Source organism: Anomaloglossus baeobatrachus, chromosome 3, assembly GCF_048569485.1.
Source record: "Anomaloglossus baeobatrachus isolate aAnoBae1 chromosome 3, aAnoBae1.hap1, whole genome shotgun sequence".
Lineage (NCBI taxonomy): Eukaryota > Metazoa > Chordata > Amphibia > Anura > Aromobatidae > Anomaloglossus > Anomaloglossus baeobatrachus.
Genome location: NC_134355.1, coordinates 212,541,636 through 212,560,327, shown reverse-complemented (window position 1 = coordinate 212,560,327; position 18,692 = coordinate 212,541,636). Strand labels below are relative to the sequence as shown.

At 45.9% G+C, this 18,692-nt stretch overlaps 1 protein-coding gene across 1 annotated transcript in view; it reads left to right on the top strand.

Annotated features, from left to right (window-relative positions):
- Nucleotides 1-18,692, top strand: part of LOC142297199 (AT-rich interactive domain-containing protein 4B-like) — a 256,070-nt gene that overhangs the window by 45,109 nt on the left and 192,269 nt on the right. Inside the window, exons 3-4 of the mRNA XM_075341465.1 lie at nucleotides 14,913-14,989; nucleotides 15,075-15,148. Of these exons, the coding sequence (XP_075197580.1) occupies nucleotides 14,913-14,989; nucleotides 15,075-15,148 (151 nt within the window). The remainder of the gene's footprint in view (nucleotides 1-14,912; nucleotides 14,990-15,074; nucleotides 15,149-18,692) is intronic.

The window sequence follows — 18,692 nt, the reverse complement described above, 5'->3', positions numbered from 1 at the left end:
AAGTGTGAAAACTGTAGTCCATTAGCGAAATTTGATTGGCTGCAGCACACAAGTAGCATAACAATGTCATTGATCGCAGACATACCCAGCTCCCACATTACTGAAGCAGTGCCAGTGCAGAAGGGGAATATCTATTATATTTATTTTATATTCGCATTTAAAGAGAACCTGTCCGTCAATTGCTCTAGGTGATTAAAGGGAATCTGTCACCAGGTTTTTGGCACCTACTCTGAGAGCAGCATAATGTAGAGACCCAGCGATGTGTCACTTAAGCTAGGTTCACATTTCCATCAATTTGTATTAGTCACAATCCGCGGTTCTGGTAAACAACGGAATCCGTTTGGCGGATTCCGTTGTTCCCATATACTTGTATGAACGGCGGATTGTGACTGATGACGCTGCTTTGTATCCTCCACCCGACTGATCAGTCATGGAACGACTGACTGTCGGGCGGCAGGAACGCAGCATGTAGCGTTTTTTTGAGCAGCAGAATCTTTTTTTATTCCGCTGCGCATGCTCTCTCTTGGCGGCCGAACGATCAGCTAATCGCCCGGCTTCTGTGAGCGATCAGCTGATCACCCGGCGGCCAGCTGCTGTGAGTGATCAGCTGATCACCTGGCGGCCGGCTGCTGTGAGCGATCAGCTGTTCACCCGGCGGCCAGCTGCAGTGAGCAATCAGCTGATCACCCGGCAGCTGGCTGCTGTGAGCGATCAGCTGATCACCCAGCAGCCGGGTAATGAGAGCGATCAGCTGATCACTCTCATTGGATGGCCGCCAGGAGATCATCTGTTCGCTCTCAAAAGCCGGCGGCCGGCTATTGTGAACGATCAGCTGATCGCTCACGTTTTATAACGGAATCCGACAATGAATTCTATTCTTGTCATCCGTTGTACAACGCTTCAGTCACAAGCGTCAAGCAACACATTTGACTTATGAAAAACAATGGAAATGTGAACCTAGCCTTACTGGGCTGCTTAGTGTAGTTTTAATATAATCACTATTTAATAAGTAGTAGATTATCATTAGAGGACTACTTGACCTGCTGCCTGGTAGTCCAGCGTATTCATAAACTGTATAACTGCTAGATCTGCAGCAGAGAAAACATAGATTTTATCAAAATGACAACAAACAGCTCAGTAAGTGACACATTGCTGGAATCGGGGTCTCTGTCTCTACATTATGCTGCTCTCAGATGGGGGTGCAAAAATCTGGTGACAGGCTCCCTTTAACAAGTCTCTCCGTATGTACAAATATGGGAGAGATCTGTAAATTATCTAGAGTGGTGCGGGGTAAAGCCGGCTGAGGATGTCACCGGACTAGTCTCATCTCATAAATCGACTGACAGGTTCCTTTTAGAAGGGAATTCCAAGTAGTGGACGACCCCTTAAAGGTCTATGACATATATATATATATACAGTGCCTACAAGTAGTATTCAACCCCCTGCAGATTTAGCAGGTTTACACATTCGGAATTAACTTGGCATTGTGACATTTGGACTGTAGATCAGCCTGGAAGTGTGAAATGCACTGCAGCAAAAAAGAATGTTATTTCTTTTTTTATTTTATTTTTTTTTAAATTGTGAAAAGTTTATTCAGAGGGTCATTTATTATTCAACCCCTCAAACCACAAGAATTCTCTTTGGTTCCCCTAAAGTATTAAGAAGTATTTCAGGCACAAAGAACAATGAGCTTCACATGTTTGGATTAATTATCTCTTTTTCCAGCCTTTTCTGACTAATTAAGACCCTCCCCAAACTTGTGAACAGCACTCATACTTGGTCAACATGGGAAAGACAAAGGAGCATTCCAAGGCCATCAGAGACAAGATCGTGGAGGGTCACAAGGCTGGCAAGGGGTACAAAACCCTTTCCAAGGAGTTGGGCCTACCTGTCTCTACTGTTGGGAGCATCATCCGGAAGTGGAAGGCTTATGGAACTACTGTTAGCCTTCCACGGCCTGGACAGCCTTTGAAAGTTTCCACCCGTGCCGAGGCCAGGCTTGTCTGAAGAGTCAAGGCTAACCCAAGGACAACAAGGAAGGAGCTCCGGGAAGATCTCATGGCAATGGGGACATTGGTTTCAGTCAATACCATAAGTAACGTACTCCACCACAATGGTCTCCGTTCCAGACGAGCCCGTAAGGTACCTTTACTTTCAAAGCGTCATGTCAAGGCTCGTCTACAGTTTGCTCATTATCACTTGGAGGACTCTGAGACAGACTGGTTCAAGGTTCTCTGGTCTGATGAGACCAAGATCGAGATCTTTGGTGCCAACCACACACGTGACGTTTGGAGACTGGATGGCACTGCATACGACCCCAAGAATACCATCCCTACAGTCAAGCATGGTGGTGGCAGCATCATGCTGTGGGGCTGTTTCTCAGCCAAGGGGCCTGGCCATCTGGTCCGCATCCATGGGAAGATGGATAGCACGGCCTACCTGGAGATTTTGGCCAAGAACCTCCGCTCCTCCATCAAGGATCTTAAGATGGGTCGTCATTTCATCTTCCAACAAGACAACGACTCAAAGCACACAGCCAAGAAAACCAAGGCCTGGTTCAAGAGGGAAAAAATCAAGGTGTTGCAGTGGCCTAGTCAGTCTCCTGACCTTAACCCAATTGAAAACTTGTGGAAGGAGCTCAAGATTAAAGTCCACATGAGACACCCAAAGAACCTAGATAACTTGGAGAAGATCTGCATGGAGGAGTGGGCCAAGATAACTCCAGAGACCTGTGACGGCCTGATTAGGTCTTATAAAAGCCGATTATTAGCTGTAATTGCAAACAAGGGTTATTCCTCAAAATATTAAACCTAGGGGTTGAATAATAATTGACCCACATTTTTATGTTGAAAATTTATTAAAATTTAACTGAGCAACATAACTTGTTGGTTTGTAAGATTTATGCATCTGTTAATAAATCCTGCTCTTGTTTGAAGTTTGCAGGCTCTAACTTATTTCCATCTTATCAAACCTGCTAAATCTGCAGGGGGTGGAATACTACTTGTAGGCACTGTATGTGTATGTATATGTATATATGTACATACACATACAGTGTATACATATAATGTCTTGTGTTTAGACCCCATGGCATATATGATCACAAGTAATAGTGGAATTCTAGTGGTGACTTACAGAAGGGCTTTCATTTTCTTGTTTGAAATCAGAGAAGCCTTTGATCCCAGCTGTTTAACCCCTTGTGACTTTGACACAGAACATGGTAGACAGAGAGTGAAGGCTCTTGGGTTTCTGGGGGATTAAAAGCATTTGTGTTCCAACAAAAGCCCAGGCCCAGATGGCTTTACTACCAAATTTTACCAAACTTTTCTTACGAAGGTCTTCAACTCCATCTTCAAAGACCATCCTTTCCAGAAACAATCACTGTCTGCTACTATCACGGTAACCCCCAAGCCGGGCAAGGACCCCTTGCTCTGCTTAAGCTATCACCCTATATCTCTAATTAATGTGGACGTGAAGCTGTTTGCTAAACTTCTGGCTAACTGACTGGGTCCTTCTCTGCCGCTATTGATACACAATGACCAGGTAGGCTTCGTACTTGGCAGAGAAGCTAGAGACAATACTATTAAATCAATCCTTGTTATCACCCAAATGTTGAAGCTAAAAACACCGGCCTGTGTGTTGTCAGTAGATGCAGAGAAGGCCTTTGATAGGGTCAGTTGGCCCTTTCTTGGGCATGTGCTTGAGTGGGCAAGTTTTGGTCCGAGCTTTAGAGAAAAAGTTCTAGCATTGTATACTCTCCCTACAGCCAAGATTCGCTGTAATGGCATTTATTCCAACTCATTCAATATCGGAAATGGGACTCGACAAGTATGTCCTCTGTCCCCCCTTCTGTATGCATTGGTGATGGAACATCTAACCAAAGCCATCAGGAAGAACCCTGATATTCATGGTATCTGCATAGGGAGAAAAACTCATAAACTGGCCCTATATGCTGACGACCTCCTCCTCTACATCATGAACCCTCAAACATCTCTCCCATCTATCTTGAAGGAGTTTGAGCGGTATGCTGTGGTTAGTAATTTCAAGGTTAATACCTCTAAGTCGGAAATCCTAAATATCACCCTTCCCGCTAAACGTAAATCCTCTCTGCAAGAAGCCTTTCCCTTTAAATGGTGTGCCACTGCTCTGAAATATCTAGGGATCTGACACCGGACCCTTCACTTCTATTTAATTTGAACTACAAACCACTACTACAGCACATTGACGGCGATCTTCAGGCTTACAATTTGCGGGCTCTGTCCTGATTTGGAGGTATCAACGTTTTAAAAATGGATGTCCTCCCCTAACTTCTTTTTCTTTTTCAAGCAGTTCCTATAGCTGTACCCAGATTCTTCTTTGCCCAACTTCGACGGTTCACGACAGCTTTTGTATGGAAAAAAGGTAAACCCTGACTGACCTTTAAATATTTGACGAGACGAAAGACAAAAGGGGGCATGGGACTCCTGGATTTTCGCTTATATCATACATCAGCTATCCTCACTAGAGTAGTAGATTGGTTTCATGGGACCGAGACAAAGCAGTGAGTGGATATTGAAGCTAACCTTTTAGATTGGTCCTTGACCTCCTTGCCCTGGATCGCGAAACATAGAAGACCCAAGCGCATTTTGAACAACCCTCTGGCAAGGAACCTACTCATTTGGGACAGAACTAATGCTCATTTTAATCTGTCTGAAGCATGGGGCCCCCTGACACACCATTTTGATAATCCCGACTTTCCGCCGGCCGTAGGTGTGGAGAGGTTTATGATCTGGTCTTCATCCCAGAGGCCTAGGGTTGGCGCTACCCTGCTGGGAGCGCATTCTCTGCCAACCTTACAGCATTTCCGAGCCGCCTTCCCTGATCAACAAATCCAGTGGTTCATGTATGTGCAGTTGCAATTGTTTATCTCCTCTGCTCACTCAGCCTCCGACCTGGCCAGGGTCTGTACCAACTTTGAATCCCTTTTGATCCAACTAGAACCCCCCTCCCATGTAATATCCCAGATTTACTCCATTTTGATTGACCCAATTGATTCGGATCCAGTCTGGTATGTGAAATCCTGGGAGAAAGATCTGGGGAGTACCTCCTCTGACCTGGATTGGGCAAAAGCTTATATGTGTGTACATATTCTTCCCTTGACTTGTAAAGTGCAAGAAAAAAACTTTAAGATCATTTCCCGTTGGTATAGGTGTCCAAAGGAGCTACACAAAATCTTTCCGACCGTCCCTGACACTTGTTGGAGATGTAATGCTGCTGAGGGATCCATGCTACATATCTGGTGGTCCTGCCTGATAATTCAGGAATATATAAAGTTTTCCACATTCATAACCACATCACGGGGCTGACAATCACATGCTCTCCGCAAATCGGTCTCTTGTCCATGATCCCTGGAGCTTTCAAAGAGATCAAGCAAGGTCTTCTCCGTTATTTTGTTGCCTCAACCAGAGCGATTATCCCGAGAAAGTGGTAGTCGGGTGTAACCCCGACGATTTTAGAGTGGTTGGCGGAAATGGATCACATTTGCAGGATGGAGAAACTATCCTCCCACTCTGAGCTCCAACTAATCAAATTTCCTTTCTCGCCTTTTCATTGGGGGTATTATGATGTTTCTAGGGAGGTGTGACACTAGATTTAAAAAAGTTTTAGCTCCTCCCCCCCCACAGCATATACCCTAGCTAGGCAGGAATCCAGCTCAGTTTTTTTCTAGTGTCAGCAGGGAGCCTGACATGTCTGGCCTGAGCCCTACCAGGTGCCTTAGGCCAGCTTATTTTGTTTTTATTTTTTATTTTGTTTTTTCTTAATCATTCTATTTTTGATTATGGGGCAATACCAGGGTGCCTTGCCACCCTCGTCCCCCCCGCGTAGGCAGAGGAAACCTGGCGTGTACAAGCCGTCAGTCTTCCCTCGCGCCCAAGTCGTTGGGTCTGCGTACCCCTCCAGGCTCCCTGGAAGCACCTCACACCAAGGTAGCTCCAGAGGGCTAAGCAGAGCCGAGGACCTGCTTCAGCCTTGAGCCGAAGATGCGTCCCCGAGATCACCGCATCCGTGGACCGACGCGTGATCAGACGGAGCCAGGAGCAGGTAGGGAGACGACGAGTCATCTGTCCCCTGCATCCAAACCGCCGCCTGAAAAGGCGCCGGTGGGGCGATGCAGGCCGTGATCCTGGGGAGCCTCATTAATTTAGCCCCCGGCGTCGGCCTGCATTCTAACAATGCCCCCTCTCACTGCTCTGGGAGCCGCTCCCTCAGTCGCAGCGGCTCTCCTTCTGATTGGCTGTTACGTTAGTCCCAGCCCTGGGACCAATCAGCCTCCGGGGGCCGTCTCACTCCTCCATGCTGCCAGGAACGCTGGACGCCATTTTCCACGTGGGGAGCAGACACGGATGAGATCGCCTCCTTGGCTCTGCACTTCTGCAGCACTATGTACCGCTCTGCTCAGCGGTATATCGCTGTCTCTCTAGCGGTGTGTGCCTGCTGGTTAGCGGTGTATATCAGCGATTAGCAGTATATACTGGCTCTGTCTGCAGGTATATGCCGGCTGTTTGACAGTATATGCCATTTTGCTATCGGTATATACCGGCTGTGCATAGCAGTCACTTTATAATACTGCTAGTGGCTCCTCACTCAATAACTCTATCCCTATAGGGCTGTAGGACTCTATTTCTGACATGCGTAACCACAAGGGTGATAAACCTTCCCAGGCGTCCTCTACGGACCTGTACTATGCCTGTACCACCTGTGGACGCTCGTTTTCTAATGGCCGAAGCTATCCACTATGCCGGGGCTGCGATGCCCCTACTACCGTGTCACAACAGACCCAGTTGCCGGACCAGGATGCCGTGCAGTCTTTGGATTCTGCTCCGGACACCGGCCAGGCTGCACCCCCGTCTTTTGACGTAATGCCTGTATGGGCTCTTCTAATGTCTAAAAGGTTAGATGACCTTGCCGCTCAGATATCCCAGCCGTCCTCAGGCTCCCACAGCCTTCCCCCGGCTCAGCTCCCTTAGAGGAGCCCGCCTGCTTCGTCTGGTCTCTCTTCCCCAGAACGTAAAAAGGCTGTTTCCAAAAGGCGCCATTGCGACCTCTACGCCTCATCCGACTCGGACGATAGTCAGTCTGACCGAGGTTCCGTGACTTTTAGTAGTCACGATTCTCAAGACTCTGACTCTGATTCAGATGTCCTTTCTGAGTCTAGGCATATAGAAGACACACTAATTTCGGCTGTCAATCACTCTCTGTCGATTTCTGATCAGCCTCCTGACCCGACTTCTCAGTCGGCAATCAAGCGGGCCAAGAAGCCTCCTAAGTCCTTTGCCCAGGGTCCGGTTTTCCGTCAAATTATATCTAAACGGTAGGATCACCCTGATAGAAGGTTTAATAAAAAACCCTTCTCTTCCTTCACTTATCCCTTTTCATCTGAAATGGTTAAGACCTGGTCAGTACCCCCCCGTTGTGGATCCGCCAGTATCCAGACTGGCTAAACACTCGGTCATGTCTGTTTCAGACAACGCGTCTCTCAAGGACTCGTCCGACCGGGCAGTTGATGCTGCAGTCATATCTATTTTTCAGGCTTCGGGCTCCTCTCTTCGCCCCCTGTTTGCCTTGACATGGGTCGCGAGAGCTATGGGTGTGTGGAGTAAAAACCTGCGCAGGATGCTTCGTTCTTGTTATATTCCTCCGGAGGCTTTTGAGATCCTTGATTTGTTCTCTCTAGCCTCTAATTATTTTCTTCACGGCTCCCTGGATGCTGCTAGTTTGTGAGCCCTAACGGCAGCCAATGCTGTCTTTGCCCGCAGAGTCCTTTGGCTAAAGACTAAAGGCAAACTTTCGACTAACATCCACACTAATTCGAACCTCCCACTCCCGGATCCAAGACTTCTTCCGAGCTGCACCAACCCTCTGGAACGCTCTACCCCAAGAAGTTAGGACAAATCACAACTTACTCAGCTTCAGACGCACCCTAAAGACGCATCTTTTTAGGGCGGCCTATCACACTCCCTAATCAGATTCGATTCACATAGTCCCTCTACAACCTCTCACAACATAGCTCCACATCAAACTCCATGGCACCCAAAGGCATCTCAAGGCTCGGGCCCACTGGTCCAGGAAACCATTATCCAGCCCCATTTCCGTGAGATGGTTGGATTGTCATTGTAAATAAGCACTTGAACCTTGCCTCTCCCCCCATCTCATTGTAGATTGTAAGCTCTCACGAGCAGGGTTGTATTTTTTTTTCCCCTCTAAATATTGTATTTCTATAACTGTTACTTGTTTGTATATGATCCTCCTGAATTGTAAAGCGCTACGGAATATGTTGGCGCTATAGAAATAAAGATTATTATTATTATTATTAAAGATATGGAATGCGGACAGTGCCTCCAAGAAATCTCTGTCCACACTCCCCTTCCATGGCCTTCGTCTGTTTGGTGAATCCTTGGACAAACTCATATCTGAGACGACGGGTGGTAAAAGTACCATTCTACCACAAAAGCGGCCTGTATCCAGGAATTTTAAAAAATCTCCTTGGCACAGGCAGCCCTTTCGGCCTGCCCCCCAAAAACCATCAGCCCAAGGATCTTCTCAACGCTCAGATCGAGGATCCAGTCCCTCAAGGGGCTCTTCCTGGCGTTCCCACTCCAAGCAACCTAAACCCAAAGGACCTCGCCCCGTACAGGCCCCCTCAGCATGACTCCAGGTATCCCTCAGATCCGACTCCTGTTGGAGGGCAGTTTCTGCTTTTTCGGGATATCTGGCTAGACCACACTCACGATGCTTGGGTTCGAGAAATCGTCACCTCGGGTTACAAGATCGATTTCCATTCCCTGCCGGCCAACAGGTTTCTGTGTTCTCGCCTTCCAAAGTCCAAAACGCAAAGCCAGGCCTTATTTCAGGCCATAACCTCTTTACAGAAGGCAAACGTTATCATTCCAGTGCCCCTGGAACAGCGCGGCAAAGGTTTCTATTCAAACCTTTTTGTCGTTCCCAAAAAAGATGGCTCTGTCCGCCCTATCTTGTACCTCCAAAAGGCTGAATAGATTCGTACGGATTCGGACCTTCCAAATGGAATCATTGAGAGCAGTGCTAGCCGCAATGGAATCGGGAGAGTTCCTGGCTTCCATAGACGTTCAAGATGCTTATTTACACATTTCCATATGTGTATCTCATCAACGGTTCCTTTGTTTTGCCGTAGGACACCGTCATTTCCAATTCAGGGCCTTCCCCTTTGGGCTTTTGGGCCTTCGGGTCTTTACAAAGGTCATGGCGGCCGTCATGTCAATCTTACACCCCAGAGGCATCCTGGTCGTTCCCTATTTGGACGACCTTCTTCTCAAAGGGCGCTCTCTTCAAGTTTGCTCGGAAAGTGTGCAGATTTGTCTGGACACGCTGTCAAGACTAGGGTGGCTTATCAACTTCAACAAGTCATCCCTCATTCCTCATCAGCGCATCACCTTTTTAGGTATGCTGATAGACACGGCTCAGTCCCGGGTTTTTCTTCCAGAAGACAAGAGGTCTTCCCTGATCCGGGCCGCCCAATCCCTCCGCTCTCGCTGTTACACATCCCTTCGGAATGGAATGAGAGTGTTAGGCAAAATGGTGGCAGTCATGGAAGCCGTGTCCTTTGCCCAATTCCATCTGCGCCCCCTACAGCTGGATCTTCTATCCTCCTGGGACAAGAATCCAGCTTCTCTAGACCGGTCAGTCCATCTATCTCGGACTGCGCTCAGCTCCCTCGTCTGGTGGACTCAGGCCTCATTCCTATCTCAAGGGAAGTCCTTCCGCCCTGTCCACTGGCAAGTAGTCACGACGGATGCCAGCCTGATAGGCTGGGGGGCGGTGTTTCTCCACCACACTGTTCACGGACGCTGGTCTCCTTCCGAGCGCTCCCTGCACATCAATGTTCTAGAGATCAGAGCCATATTTTTGACCCTTCAGAACTTTCAGCCCTTACTATTGGGCCTCCCTGTTCGGATCCAGTCAGACAATGCCACGGCTGTGGCTTACATCAACCGTCAGGGAGGAACTCGTAGCAAGGCAGCGTCTTGGATGAACGCCAAAATACATCCCTTCATATCCCGGTCGAGAGACCCGCTGGCGATCGGCTCCGATGCTCTGGGCTTTCCGTGGGCGCAGTTTCGCCTACCCTCCGTTCCCTCTCATTCTGAGAGTAATCAAGAAAATCAAAGCGGAGGGAATCCCGGTGATCCTCGTGGCCCCGGATTGGCCCAAGAGAGCCTGGTACCCAGAGCTTCTCCAACTTCTCGGCGACACTCCCTGGCGTCTCCCCGACCGCCCGGATCTTCTGTCGCAAGGTCCAATATTCCACCAGAATACAGCACAGCTGCATTTGACGGCAAGCCAAGTCAGGTCTTTCTTCTAAGGTAGTTCATACCATGCTTAATGCTCGGAAACCCTCCTCTGCCAGTATCTATCACAGGACCTGGAAGACCTATCTTTCCTGGTGTGACCGTCATAACCGGTCACCCCTTGCCTTTTCAATCCCTAATGTTCTTGCCTTTTTGCAAGACGGTCTGGACTCCGGACTGGCTCTCAGTACCCTTAAGGGACAAGTTTCTGCCTTGTCAATATTCTTCCAGAAGCAGCTGGCTTCTCGTCCTTAGGTCCGTACCTTTCTTCAAGGGGTAGCGCATTTGGTCCCTCCTTATCGCCACCCCTTTAGATCCCTGGGATCTGAATCTGGTTCTCGGAGCTCTTCAGCTTCCTCCCTTCGAACCTCTGAGAGAAATCTCTCTTCAACGACTGTCTTGGAAGGTTGCCTTTTTAGTCGCTATTACCTCTATCAGGCGAGTGTCCGAACTTGCGGCCCTTTCCTGTCGTTCACCTTACCTGATATTCCATCATGATAAGGTGGTCCTTTGGCCTTCCCCCGCCTTTCTTCCGAAGGTTGTATCTTCTTTCCACTTAAACGAGGACATTGTGTTGCCGTCATTCTGCCCGGCCCCGGTCCACTCCTTTTGAGAAAGCCCTTCACACTGTCGATCTTGTCAGGTCTCTGCGGATCTACATCTCCAGAACAGCGCCGGTGCGCAAGTCCGATGCCCTCTTCGTCCTCTCAGAAGGACACAAAAAGGGCAACCAGGCTTCTAAATCCACGATTTCTCGATGGATCAGGACTGCCATCTGTGAGGCTTACAAAGCACGAGGTTTTGTTCCTCCTCAATATGTGCGGGCCCACTCTACGCGAGCAGTGGGTGCTTCCTGGGCTACCCGCCATCAGGCTTCGGCGGTCCAACTTTGCAAGGCCACTACCTGGTTTAGTGTGCACACGTTCACAAAATTCTACAGAGTGCATACGCATGCTTCCGCGGATGCCGCTCTTTGAAGACAAGTCCTTCAGGCGGCAGTGGCCCATTTATAAGTGGCCACTGCTCGGTTTTTTGACAGTGTTTTGATATATGTTCACTGCGGTTGCAGTTGTTAGTCAGCTCTTAGTCTGATGTTATACACTGTTAATAGTTCAGTTCCCACCCAGGGACTGCTTTGGGACGTCCCACTGTCTGTGTCCCCCAATGAAAAGGCGAGAAAGGAAATTACATTTTTGTGTACTCACCGTAAAATGTCTTCCTTGGAGCCTTTCATTGGGGGACACGGCTCCCACCCTTGTTGTTTTGGTTGTCCTTCTCCTACTGCTTTTACACCAAACTGAGCTGGTTTCCTGCCTAGCTAGGGTATATGCTGTGGGGGAGGAGCTAACACTTTTTTTAAATCTAGTGTCACGCCTCCCTGGAGACATCATAATACCCACTGTCTGTGTCCCCCAATGAAAGGCTCCAAGGAACACATTTTACGGTGAGTACACAAAAATGTCATTTTTCAGCTCTTGGACGCCATGGCTTTTATTTAGAGAATCCGCTGATTTCGAGGTAATCCTTTCCTCTTAGGAACCAATCGCTTAATTTTTGCTCGAGAGGTTGTGTGTAGACCTCCTTAGACTGGTTGTGTTCCAAGAGAAACCCCAAGTCCCTCTTTCCCCTTCCCCCCTACTGCACCCCCCTTCTCTTTCATTTTCTGATCTGCCTTTGCTTTCATTTGAATTCTTCTTTGCTTTTTCTTAACATTCTTTTCACTTTCCAGTTTTTATTAATCTAATTTTAGTGCTTCAGAATCAACGTTTTTATTTTTATTAACTCATTACATAAGTCCACATGGAGAATTGTGTGTACATGATCTCTTATTGCGATGGTCTTAATTTCCTCGATATGAGGAAGTATCCAGGCACAAACTGAAAATATGCCAATATGTTATAGTTACTTAGACTTGATTTTGTGTGATATTTTCTCTTTTTCAAAAAACATTTTTGAAAGAAAAAAGCATTTGTGTTCCTACTGGTGGGTTATGAATTCAAAAATATATATTGAAAAAAAATCTAACTTTTCTTAAATTCATTCAAAAAGTGAAATATCTTATTTTTTTCTTCAGCAAGGCAAGTAAATGTTTTTTTCTCTAACAAGTAGTATCACCAGATTGTTATAAGTTTTAAAAAAGACGTTATTTTAGTGCGGTCTTTTTATTTAAATTTTTTTTTGTAATTTGTACTGAAAGATTTTCATTTTTAACAAGAAATAAGCTTGAAGAGATGATTATGACTTAACAAGTTTGAATGCGAATACAATAAACCAAATCAATGCAATTACAACATTTCTTATATGCATATGCAGGAAATAAAAAACAGGGGGAAGACACACAGGACAGACATAGACAAAAAGGGAGAAGGGATGAATTGGGATGCTAGGGGTGAGAGAGGGGATAGTTATATGACCCAGTGAACAAGGTCCTAAGAACTCAGAAGTGACTAAAAGGTATCCCAATTGGAACAAATAACGTTAAATATCTCAACCGTTTCATCGTTCAAAGCAGTATAGTTTTCAAAGTTTCTGATATCTTTGATCCTGGTGTATAAGTCATATATAGATGGAGGGGTGGTGTGCTTCCAGTGAGAAACTCAAACATCGTGCAGCCGTTAAAATGTTTAAAAGTCTAATAGTCCTCTTAGGCTGAGACTGCACTTTGCGTTTCCACCTGCGTTTCAGGCGCTTTTTAGGTCAATTTTGAGAAGTACCTTTTTCATGCCAAAAGGCATGCGTTTTGATTTTACAGCAAAGTCTATGGAAAATGGGGATTTTTAGACCGCACTTTGCGTTTCTAAACGCTGTGTTTAATTTGCATATTTTGTGGCAAAAACCATGCGTTCAAAGAAGCAGCATGTCAGTTGTTTTTGCCATTTTGGCTGCGTTCTACACCCATTGAAATCAATGAGTTGTAGAAAATCACTGCCAAAATGTGAAGCAGTGCGCTTGCATTGCATTATTATTGCGAGCCACATGTTTTTTTTTTTTTTTTTTTACCATAACAAAGGCACTTCTTTCGTCTTTCTCTCTGTCGGTTGGTCTGTCGGTCTCTCTCTCTCTATGTCTCTATCTCTCTGTCCATGTCTGTCTCTCCCTCCCACCCCCTCTCTCATACTCACCGATCCACGATCACCGGCGCGGTGCTGCACGGCGTTCTCACTGTGGCGGCTTCTTCTCTTTTGAAATTGCCAGCCGCTCATTAATCCATCACGTATTCCCTGCTTTCCCCGCCCACCGGCGCCTATGATTGGTTGCAGTCAGACACGCCCCCACGCTGAGTGACAGCTGTCTCACTGCAACCAATCACAGCCGCCGGTGGGCGTGTCTATATCGAGCAGTAAAATAAATAAATTAAAAAAAAGACGTGCGGTTTCCCCCCCAATTGGATACCAGCCAGGGTAAAGCCACACGGCTGAAGGCTGGTATTCTCAGGATGGGAAGCTCCACGTTATGGGGAGCTCCCCAGACTAACAATATCAGCCAGCAGCCGCCCGGAATTGCCGCATGCATTAGATGCAACAGTACTGGGACTTTACCGGCTCATCCCGAATTGCCCTGGTGCGGTGGCAAATTGGGTAATAAGGAGTTAATGGCAGCAGCCCATAGCTGCCACTAAGTCCTCGGTTAATCATGGCAGGCGTCTCCCCGAGATACCTTCCATGATGAACCTGTAAGTTAAAGTAAATAAACACACATCCAAAATATCATTTATTTGTAATGAAAGACAAAAAAATCACCCTCTTTCACCACTTTATTAACCCCTCAGAAACACCTCCAGGTCCGACGTAATCCACGCAAGGTCCCCCGACGCTTCCAGCTCTGCTACATCGGAAGCTGACAGGGGCGGCACTAGAACACCGCCGCTCCTGTGAGCTCCATGCAGCAATTGAAGTGAGTTGCGCGATCAGCTGTGCTGTCACTGAGGTTACTCGCGGCCACTGCTCTCAGGTGGAGGACTGCAGCTGTGGCCGCGAATAACCTGAGTGAAAGCACAGCTGATCGCGCGGCTCACTGCAGTCACTCAAGGGATTTGCGATCACAGGTGAATCCTTCACGTGTGACCGCAAATCAAGCCGCGGCACACGCACAGAGCCGCACAATCACAATGAAGTCGGGTGAAGTTCGTCCGAGTTCATTCTGATCGCGCGGCACTGTCCGCAGCCAGCCATGACAGTGACAGTGCGGTCCCACTCGGCTCTGCTGCAAGTCTATGGGAATGCTGCAGAGCCGAGTGGGTGCGTTCTGTGAAAAATGTACGTTCTGGATGCTTTTCCCATTCTGTCTATGGCAGAGCAAGCATCCAGAACGCATGAATTCTCCAGGAATGTCCACACTTTACGTTCTGCCGAATGCGTCTCAGAATGCAGCTTTTTCGGCTGCATTCTGAGACGCACATGCAGTGACTTACACGCTGCAGAATAGAACACAAAGTGCAATCTCAACCTTAGATACATTTTGTGGAAAGATATTAAGTAAAAAAAGACTGAGGTTCTGGGGATAAGGCCAAATCAAAGACCTGTTTAACCACAGTTTGTATTTTTTTCCCAGTGTGGTCATATCAGGAAGCACTCCCAAAATAGATGGAAGAGAGATCTCTTAGCGCAGTCTTTTCCAGATGGCAAATTGTAAGTATCTTTCAATTGTGTGGTATCATATCCTTTATAGCTGATGGATCGTGTACAGATTCTAACAACTTTTTTATTTTAACAGCTTTTCTGTTATAAAGACGGAAATCCATGACTTTCCTGATGTTGCCATTAAAAGACAGAGTACATTGAAGCCAGGTGAGAAGAGTTTGGACTTGAATGCATCAGAATACTTTTGTAGTGACTGGTTGGAATTTATGCTGGGAAAATTCCCAGTGCATTTACTAAGTGTAAATATACAAGTGCATCTCAATAAATTAGAATATCCTCAAAAAGTCAATTTATTTCAGTAATTCAATACAAAAAGGGAAACATATATATTATATATAGTCATATGAAAAAGTTTGGGCACCCCTATTAATGTTAACCTTTTTTCTTCAAAACAGTTTGGGTTTTTGCAACAGCTATTTCAGTTTCATATATCTAATAACTGATGGACTGAGTAATATTTCTGGATTGAAATGAGGCTTATTGTACTAACAGAAAATGCGCAATCCGCATTTAAACAAAATTTGACCGGTGCAAAAGTATGAGCACCCTTATCACCCTTATCAACATAAAAGTGACATTAATATTTTGTAGATCCTCCTTTTGCAAAAATAACAGCCTCTAGTCGCTTCCTGTAGCTTTTAATGAGTTCCTGGATCCTGGAGGAAGGTATATTTGACCATTCCTGTTTACAAAACAGTTCCAGTTCAGTTAAGTTTGATGGTCGCCGAGCATGGACAGCACGCTTCAAATCATCCCACAGATGTTCAATGATATTCAGGTCTGGGGACTGGGATGGCCATTCCAGAACATTGTAATTGTTCCTCTGCATGAATGCCTGAGTAGATTTGGAGCGGTGTTTTGGATCATTGTCTTGCTGAAATATCCATCCACTGCGTAACTTCAACTTCGTCATTGATTCTTGCACATTATTGTCAAGAATCTGCTGATACTGAGTTGAATCCATGCGACCCTCAAGTGTAACAAGATTCCCGGTGCCGGTATTGGCCACACAGCCCCAAAGCATGATGATCCACCAAATTTTACTGTGGGTACCAAGTGCTTTTCTTGGAATGCCGTGTTTTTCTGCCTCTATGCATAACGCTTTTTTGTATGACCAAACAACTCAATCTTTGTTTCATCAGTCCACAGGACCTGTTCTCACCATTCTTCTTCTCTGCCTTTCTGACATTTTTCTTGGCCTGCCACTTCTGGGCCACGTAGCAAGAACTGTACCTGTGTTCTTCCATTTCCTTACTATGTTCCTCACAGTGGAAACTGACAGTTTAAATCTCTGAGACAACTTTTTGTATCCTTCCCCTGAACAACTATGTTGAATAATCTTTGTTTTCAGATCATTTGAGAGTTGTTTTGAGGAGACCATGATGCCACTCTTCATAGGAGATTCAAATAGGAGAACAACTTGCAAGTGGCCACCTTAAATACCTTTTCTCATGATTGCATACACCTGCCTATGAAGTTCAAAGCTCAATGAGGTTACAAAACCAATTTAGTGCTTTAGTAAGTCAGTAAAAAGTAGTTAGGAGTGTTCAAACAAGAAATTGACAAGGGTGCCCATACTTTTGCACCGGTCAAATTTTGTTTAAATGCGGATTGCACATTTTCTATTAGTACAATAAACCTTATTTCAATCCAGAAATATTACTGAGTCCATCAGTTATTAGATATATGAAACTGAAATAGCTGTTGCAAAAACCCAAATTGTTATAAAGAAAAAAGGTTAACATTAATAGGGGTGCCCAAACTTTTTCATATGACTGTAGAGTCATTCCACACAGAGTGATCTATTTGAAGTGTGTATTTCTGTTAATGTTGATGATTATGACTTACAGACAATGAAAACCCAAAAGTCATCTCAGAAAATTAGAAATATATAAGACCAACTGAAAAAATGATTTTAAAATCAGAAATGTTGGCCTACTGAAAACTATGTAAACAAAGAGAAACCACGGAGTTTTGAGGTATAAATATTAAAATACAATTTTATTATAACAATTAGTTAAAAATTCCATATAAATAACAATGGGACATGACACGACTAGTTAAATATGTGAAAATTAAATATGCAATGATGGAAGTACGGTGGGTAGGCAGGCATACATAGCTGGATATTCACCCTTTATCCTGGCACACCAATGTAATAGTAGCCCCTGGATAGACAAATTAGCAGTATCACAACATCGGGGAAAAAAGTGTGGCAGGATATACCTAAGGCGCCATTTACAGCAGCTTGCCGGTGGAGAGGAGGCTCCGCATGGAGGACCCGACGTACGTTTCGCGATGGATTATGGTCGCTTATTCATGGGTAAGTGTGCACAGATGTTTCGGCAGGACCCTTTTGTATCCATAGTGACGATCACGTGATCGTCACTACGTCCAATGCGATTGGATTTGCGCGGCGCATTCGCGAGCGTATCACCCCGTCACATACACCCCACACGGCGTCAGAGTCCACGTGTGCTCCCAGACGTCCACGGGTAACCATGGAGACCGGTAAACACACATTGGAGCCATGTAGACACCGCAGGGGAGCAGGGAGGAGGCGGAACGGCCGCGCATGCGCACATCCAACCACATCTATAAACACACATATACACTGAAGTGACGTGTATACATTTACACATAAAACACAATACGTATCAAATCACATAATAAATTCTTGAATCAGCGGACGTCATGTTGTTGACATTCAGAGTGCAGATTATGTTCCAGGCAATTAGAAACGATTTCATACATAGATGTAGAATGGGTACTGCCAGATACAAAGGGGCACAGTAAATAAACAGATAAATAATGTTAAAAACACAGAAAAAAAAACACAGAACCCACCCCCCCAAGAAAATTATGATGATGATAGAATTTTATAAAAAGGATGAAAAACTCAAATTTTCATTAATTCCCCTGGGGCTCAGAGTGTCAAGTGTCACTATCTATTTAGCCTCTCTCTGGGCCAGAACCTTCTTCATGTTGCCACCTCTGATGCCCCCATGAGATATATTCCAAGAACCTTAAGAGAACGGGCGTCACTATCATGAAATTGCCTGAAATGTCGTGGCAAAGTCTTCAAGGAGGTCACATCCACCGCCGTTTTTGCTGCGCAAATGTCTCTCACATGCTCCCTTACTCTCACTCAGAGTTCTCTTGAAGTGAGGCCAATATAGATTTTTGAGCACCCGCATGTGGCATAATAGATGACATAAGAGACATATCCATGGGGTCATATCCATGCGGCCATTGCCTTGCATGCGCAAATGTCTATCGATGCTCCACATTTAAATCCAGTGATGGGACCCGTGAGTTCAATATTAATCAATATATTTCTTGTGGTAGTTCTTATGTCATCTATTATGCCACATGCGGGTGCTCAAAAATCTATATTGGCCTCACTTCAAGAGAACTCTGAGTGAGAGTAATTGAGCATGTGAGAGACATTTGCGCAGCAAAAACGGCGGTGGATGTGACCTACTTGAAGACTTTGCCGCGACATTTCAGGCAATTTCATGATGGTGACGCCCGGTCTCTTAAGGTTCTTGGAATTGATCTCATACATGGGGGCATCAGAGTTGGCAACATGAAGAAGGTTCTGGCCCAGAGAGAGGCCAAATGGATAGTGACACTTGACACTCTGAGCCCCAGGAGACTTAAAGGGGTGGTTCACCCATTTTTTTTTTTC